The sequence below is a fragment of the Pogonomyrmex barbatus genome, unplaced genomic scaffold (assembly GCF_055798465.1).
Source record: "Pogonomyrmex barbatus isolate J1 unplaced genomic scaffold, ASM5579846v1 scaffold17, whole genome shotgun sequence".
In the NCBI taxonomy this organism is placed as follows: Eukaryota; Metazoa; Arthropoda; class Insecta; order Hymenoptera; family Formicidae; genus Pogonomyrmex; species Pogonomyrmex barbatus.
Window position 1 is genome coordinate 7,328,775 of NW_028297113.1, and position 7,319 is coordinate 7,336,093.

The 7,319-nt window shown below is 34.0% G+C and overlaps 1 protein-coding gene across 3 annotated transcripts; it reads right to left on the reverse strand.

Annotated features, from left to right (window-relative positions):
• Positions 1 to 94: 94 nt before the first annotated feature.
• Positions 95 to 4,239, reverse strand: LOC148937102 (uncharacterized). 3 transcript variants are annotated; one of them, XM_089074365.1, is made up of 3 exons: positions 3,199 to 4,239; positions 651 to 782; positions 95 to 539 (listed from the first exon to the last, which is right to left on the reverse strand). In XM_089074365.1, exons 1-3 carry the CDS (start codon positions 3,305 to 3,307, stop codon positions 502 to 504), a joined length of 279 nt encoding a protein of 92 aa, XP_088930491.1. In that variant the 5' UTR covers positions 3,308 to 4,239; the 3' UTR covers positions 95 to 501. The 3 variants fall into 3 exon arrangements, with proteins under 3 accessions (XP_088930491.1, XP_088930492.1, XP_088930490.1); XM_089074366.1 differs by having other exon boundaries at positions 95 to 374; positions 3,199 to 4,223; XM_089074364.1 differs by having other exon boundaries at positions 95 to 782; positions 3,199 to 4,234.
• Positions 4,240 to 7,319: the final 3,080 nt, after the last annotated feature.

The window sequence follows — 7,319 nt, forward strand, 5'->3', positions numbered from 1 at the left end:
CACACACACACACACACACACACACACACGTATGTATGTATGTATGTATGTATGTATGTATATATATATATATATATATATATATATATAAAACTGTGCTTAATAGTTTTGATTTAATATTCTTAGAAACAAACAACATGTACTTTTGATAATAAAAATAATTAACATTTATAGAACTCTATTTTTTTTGGTGTAAAGCTTCTTGATTAGATCAATATAACTTAAAAATAATAAACGCATACTTATATAAAGTTGTAATAAATATCAGAATAGCAGATTTCGAGAAAAGCGCTATTCTTCGAAAATGTCTCCAACAAACGCTCGACGTAATATATCATTACATCTGCACTAGATTTTCTCCTGGATCTTACTAACTAGAAAAAGAAATCAATGTTAATTATTACGAATGATGTAGAAATTCGTATTACGTATTACGTACAGAAGATTTGTTTCGTAACCATGAGTATTTTATTTACGTAATGTTTATAGATATTTTATAATTTAATTCACATATACTAACTCATTATCCACAACGCGATCTGTTAATATGTAAGGAAAAGAGAAAGTTACAAGCGGCAAAAAAAATCGCGAAAACTAGATTTCGTAGTTTTATATAGAAACAAACAACAATCTTACACTTATGTACTTACTTGTGATCAATTTTATGCCACTTTCCGGTTTGAAAGATGATTGGGTCTTCTTATCTTTTGATATAAAACCTAAGCCATAGCCTACTTTGTACACAGGCAATGGAATTACTGTAGATGATACGGGAACCATTACTAAAAAAAATATTTATAATTATTAAATATTTATAAATAAACGAAAGAAAACATTAAAGATTATATAACAAATTTCGAAAATTATCAATACATCAAGAGAATATAAAGAATACACACACACATATATATATATATATATATTGCGATTTTTGTAATTTTTGGAAATTGGAATTTTGATGCAATCTTTATATATATATATATATATATATATAAAGATATATATATATATAAAGATATATATATATAAAGATATATATATATAAAGATTGCATCAAAATTCCAATTTCCAAAAATTACAAAAATCGCAACACAAAATTCAAAATTTGGCAAAAGTCAAAAATTTTGAAAATCAACAAATGTTCGATCATATCATTGATATCATCCCAAATCAGTTAGCTGCCCTGTTTTGTTTCTCTTCGTATTAACATATTTGTACAAAACTGTCTCAATTAATTCTTCGTGATAAAATTAAAAATATTAGAATGCTAAGTTTGAATTATCTGATTTTATATTCGATCAATTTAACAAGTCATATATTGATATCTGATAACGTAATTTTTCTTGATTATCAGTGTATTAATTATCAATTACTGGTAATTGTGAACAAGTATAGTAAAAATTAATCATTAAATATTTATTTAGCATATAAAAAAAATAAAGTCATGGAATGCCAAAAATGGAATAACGGAATTAAATGTCAAGAAACGGCAATGTATACGGCGATCGCGTGTCGTTTATGTAACTGAGAGTTGTTAAGATTGCAAATGTCACATCGAATGAAATATCATATAGATTTTAATTACAGCGGTATGTGCAATGCGAGCAATAACGATTATGCGTTTCATATATCACCTCTGGCATTCGCATCTGATCTACAATACATAGATCTCATTTGCGTACATCTTGCGTACGTAATGTGCATTATAATAGCTGTGCTCGTTCTCATTAGGATGAATTCAAATATACGTCTACAGTATTTTATTATAGCAAAATCCTTCGAATTATTCACCCGAGCGACAATTGCATTTGTTGCGAAAAATCTCCCTCCCTCCCTCCCTCACTGTAACGATAATTCAAGGATAATATATATATATATATATATATATATATATATATATATATAATTTCTATTAACACGTCTTGTGCGTGGGCGTCTTCTTTATTTAGCGATTCGTACGCCTTTCTAACCGTTCATACCAGCAGTGAGAAAGATTAGAAAAATTATTGTTGCGTTCGTTCGTACATTAAAGTATAAAAAATCCCAAAAAAAGAAAAAAATAAGACTAGGCACACAAACTTCGATATACTATACTATAATCGAAACCTACACGTTATCCTCACTGACGTCACCGTCCTGTTCCATTCACCTGTCGAATATCGGTTCGCGCGAATTCAGAATTCTCGAGAGAGATCGCTCTTTATATGGTCAGTAATATTTCGCCTCGAGATTTTTTTTTTTACCAGAGCATACATTTATCTTCAAGATGCATAAGGCAATCGATATTCGCAAGAGAAGCGGGCAGTGTAAGAGAAAGACAATGCAATTTCTTAGTGATCTCTTTAATTAATCTTAACGATCGTTACGGTGAAAGTTTTTTGTTTTTTGTATGGAAATTTTTCCATGGCGATTACGCATCTGCGCAGTCCGAAAAAAAGCAAAATATATTTTCACATTAAAATAATTTTTTTCTATACTGTCAAGACATTGTTTTACAAAATATATTATATCGCGTTGACGTTTCATTCTGTTGTATGTGAACAAAGTACCACACTTTCTGTGTTCTGCTGTGCTCCGTTTCTAGAACGACATGTTTCACACACACACACACACACACACACACACACACACACACACACACACACACACACACACACACACACACACACACACACACACACACACACGATAGAACAAAAATTGACAGAATCCTTGTTTTGAAGATAAATAGAAATCGCCAGTCGTTAAAGTCATTAGAACTCTCGTGGCATGATTTCGCTCGCGTACAATTTTAATGCAGTATGGAAAAAATTAATCTTTTTCATTATTATTTTAAAAGAAAAATTAGCTACAAGTGTAAATGGATAGAATACATTGGAAAACAGGCAATATGTACATACACGCGCCGCGACGTGCATTATTATTCCTCATGCGCTAACGAGAATTCTGATTTCGCAAGAAATATTCAGACAATCACCCACGCACGTACGCACACGCACGCACACACACGCACACGCGCGCGCGCGCGCGCGCACACACACACACACACACATGTATGTCTTTCTATCTTCTTCCAAGCGAAAAGCAAGAATAAACAAAGAGAAGAATAAATTTAAATAAATTCATCTGTGAAATATCCAAATGCGTTTTACTCTGATTTTGCGATGCATCTGAATCAATTGTAGATCATTCGTTCACCTGGTTCAAACACGTTGTCTTCATTCCTCTTGTAAATTGTGGGCTTGGCTTGCACTATGACAATCGTGGCGATGACGCAAAAGAAGAAAATAATCCGAAAGCTCCTCATGTTTTTTTCGTCGCGACCGGTTATCCAAAATCTTGAGAAAGTATTTTCGAAAAATTCCTAAATTTAGTCGCGAGCAATACCTTACGCAGTGATATCCGATACGATACTACTGCGCTCGGCGCTCTTTCACCGTGGACCAAAGCAATTGAAAACACTTGCCGCGAGTGGGGAAACTCGGGGATAAGAGAATTGACGTAATCCGCAGTTCTGTAATTGTAAGAAACTCAACGTGTGTCGCGGTGTATACCGGTGTGTACCGGTGATAACGATGACGAGGAAGTGCCAAAGAGAGAAAGTGATGATCGAGAGAGAAAAATGGATAGGGAATCTCCATCATTATATGCTCTCCGTTCTCTTTTCTCGCGTGAAAGTTTGACTTTTGTGTCGCTGCGTTACAATTTATTCGCTAATTTAGATCGATCTTCATCTATCTTTTTACGTTATGAAAAAATTTAATTTCTTTTAGAGAAATGTCTTATACTTTTTTAAGAGCATTTTGGAAGATTTGGTTTTCTACTTTCTATTATATTCTAAAGAAATTGTGGGGACGTGTGCAATATATTAATACAATTGTTACAAATTATTATATTCGGGCAGAATAAATATTTATGACATTCTAACAATATTTAAAAATAATAATATTTGCACTTTGAGCAATTTGAGCAATTTTATAGATATTCAGTTATACCATTTTCTCACGAAAGCAAACAAGAACAACTTTGAACGAAGTTATACCACGATTTATTTCGCTTGAAAGTGAATCGTGACAGAAACAAGGTGCTCGTAAACGTAGGCCAGAAAGCGTCAAGGATTAATCATTCCTTGGATACGTTGCTTCTCCACTAGTGAATATAACACGAAAGATAAAAATCATATATATGTATGTATCATGTATCGCAAGAAACAATTAGATCCGCATATATATATATATATATATATATATATATATATATATAAAATTAATTTAGTTAAGTACACACGCATACATGCACACACTTATATAAACTAAATTAATTATTTATTATAAATTAAACCGAAAAAATACAACAGTAATAAAAAAATATGAAAAAAATATATAGCGTTAATTAGATAGTTCGATAATCAGCAAGCATGACAGGAACATAGTCTAATCTAACAATGGAAACTGGGTTAAAAAGTGAAAGGATCCAGATTGGAAGAGGAACGGCCGCAGAGCTCTATTCGAGCTTTCTATTCACTGGACGACAGTTTTGCGATGCCCGAGAGGCATCTCTTCCACTTTTTCACGCTGAAAGCGGAAAAAATTGGAAGTGGTTCCGAGAGTGAGTGTTGTGTCAGCAGAGATAGCCGAATTCTTTTTTTTTTTCTTTTTTTCAGAGATTCGCCGCGTGACACAAAGAGAGAGGATCGAAAGAAAAAAATACCAAATTTCGACTAAACTTGATTGACTTGACTGACTCACACTATTATCGATAATCATCAACCACTATCTCTCTCTCTCTTCATCACAAAGCATTATTAATTTATAAAAAATTTATAAAATGATTTTTATTACAATACAAAATACATATTTGCAATGAGAAAAGATGCAGAAATAGAAGAATATAAAATCATAAAAATATTCTCGATGTCTCATTGATTCTTAGACGTGAATCTGTCAAATGATACGGTAAATATAAAAATTCCAAATGAGTGTGATCACGGGATAAAGAAGTAAAATGATCGTTCGGTGAAATGGCCTTTCATCATATCCACTAAATGGCCGGAAACACGCTACGGATACCGCTATTGCCATTTTTCTACTAGAATAAGTAATTGAATGGAAGAAAGAAAAAAAAAATTGGGAAAACGCGAAATAAATCGACTGAGATTATATATATATATTCAATAATTTACACGCTTCTATTCCGTTTCTTCTATAAGCGTTATATTACCAACTATAGATTTTTTTTTATTCATTGCACAATATTGCTCAAACATATTTTATTTAATTTTTATTTTTAAGTCAAATATAACAAATTCGGAAACGCATTGACATTGGTGTTGTACGTGCATAGTACAAATTTCGTTGATATTTTTGATATTACACCACACACACACACACACACACACACACACACACACACACACACACACACACACACACACACACACACACACACACACACACACACACACACACACACAAAATTATATTTTAAAGAGTGTGTATCAAAACATCCTATGCAATCGTGCAGGCGATATCCATTTTTGTTTATATATTTTATGTATAATTTTAAATTACATGTATATTTTCATATATTTGTACTTATTGTTCTTGTCGAATAAAAAAAAAATCACAAAGCGTGATTTTATACACACTATTATGACACTATACAATATTTTGTAGCGGTTCTAAAATGATCTCCTCGTATGAAGACGACCATCGATGCTATAATTGTAGGAAATGCACGAATAAAATTTATCGATCATAGCGACATTACGTGAGATATCTAGAAATTCGAGGTGATCGTACCCCCGGGATTTTACACGGGTATGCACTTAGTAGTAGCACAATGGATAGTCGATGACTAAACCGCATTTCTGGCCTTCCAACAGAAAGAAATCCGTCCCCTCGAAAGGACACATGGAGACTATGCTCATGCAAAAGTGAAGAATTGAATGGACCAATGGACAATGTGACTAAATGTAACAAAGATATTTGCGCGAGAAACACATGTTTTAATATAACAAAGATAACAGCGCTGTGTTATAATGACGTTGCAGGTGTGAGAATTACACGTGTCGCTGGCAAATAACTGAGCACAGATTTCGAGAGCTCGTCTCCTCCGAGCTCACTTCGAACGAAAATCAGAGCCGAAAGAACTCGAGGAGGGTGAGAGAGCGGCGCACCCTTTGCAAGAGCCGAGTCTTACCACGTTAATTGCAAGTACTTCCCTCGGGGGGGTATACCGAGGGGTATCGCGTATATGGATACGTGCGTATGTAGACGCTCGACTACGAGGGTAAACGCAGCGATGACTCGCAGCACAACACCCCATTTCTCTTTCAGTGCTTCGCTCGCGCGGGTCCTTTCATACCTCGCCGCTGGTTAAAATATTAGGATATCCCTGAGGTCTCTTACGCGGAAAGAGCACCACCGACCCTCCTCCTCTTTGTCCTCCTCGTCAAATTCTCGTGGAGTTGCTCGAAAGTCCGAATCAAAGCCTGCTCCCCTATTTATGTGCTCGGTTTCACGTATATGCCCACGAGTTACTACGTGGCTAGACACGCGTGTTGTCGCGTACGAGGGTGATTGTTATCTCTTCGTTAAAGCAACCAACGAGAAGTTGACTATCTACGAGAAGAACTTGTCTTATTTATAGAAAAGATGAGATATAATGAAACTGTAATTACTTGTATGCAATGCATTTGACGATAAGGATATTATTGGTCTCTGATCAAAAATGGATTGATCAAGTTAGTTATATAAATAATTGTTATAAATAAATTTAGTCTGTAAATGAAGCAGGAGACGTATTCCTTAACAATAGATGACACCAATCAAGTCAACAGACACAGAATCAGGCTGTTAATTATTTCTGAAGCTCGTCCGAACATCAGCAGTGTCAAACTTGGAACTTGGGGTGCGATTATATTATTATGTCACGCACCCGATGGTACATCCTCGTGATTTACCACTCTACAGTTCGTATACAAAGTACACGCTTAATAGAGATCGCATTTAGCAGCTGTATAAATCAAACTACGTTACGTACATTGCACTCCCGGTGCCTTTAACGCGCATACACGCTCCACACTTTACGTAGTGTAGATGTATCTATTACAGTACATCCAGAGTATCAGATCAAGTATCCATGAGTATTAAAGATGTATGTAAAGGTGTATGTTATCTAATATAAATAATTATCTTTAGCTTATTGTAAAAAAAAAAAAAAAAAAAAAACAGCTTTTTTGGCAACAAAAAGCAAAATTATAAACTATCAATAATCTGTATCGTAAAATAGTGTGACTGTTATTCTTTTATAATATA

What these genes read in the sequence shown, in the direction of transcription:
- LOC148937102 (XM_089074364.1), bottom strand. Translation starts at nt 3,307, where the DNA reads ATGAGGAGCTTTCGGATTATTTTCTTCTTTTGCGTCATCGCCACGATT. An exon ending in AGACAACGTGTTTGAACCAG is followed by an intron (nt 783 to 3,198) that starts GTGAACGAATGA and finishes TATTTTTTTTAG; the next exon opens with TAATGGTTCCCGTATCATCT.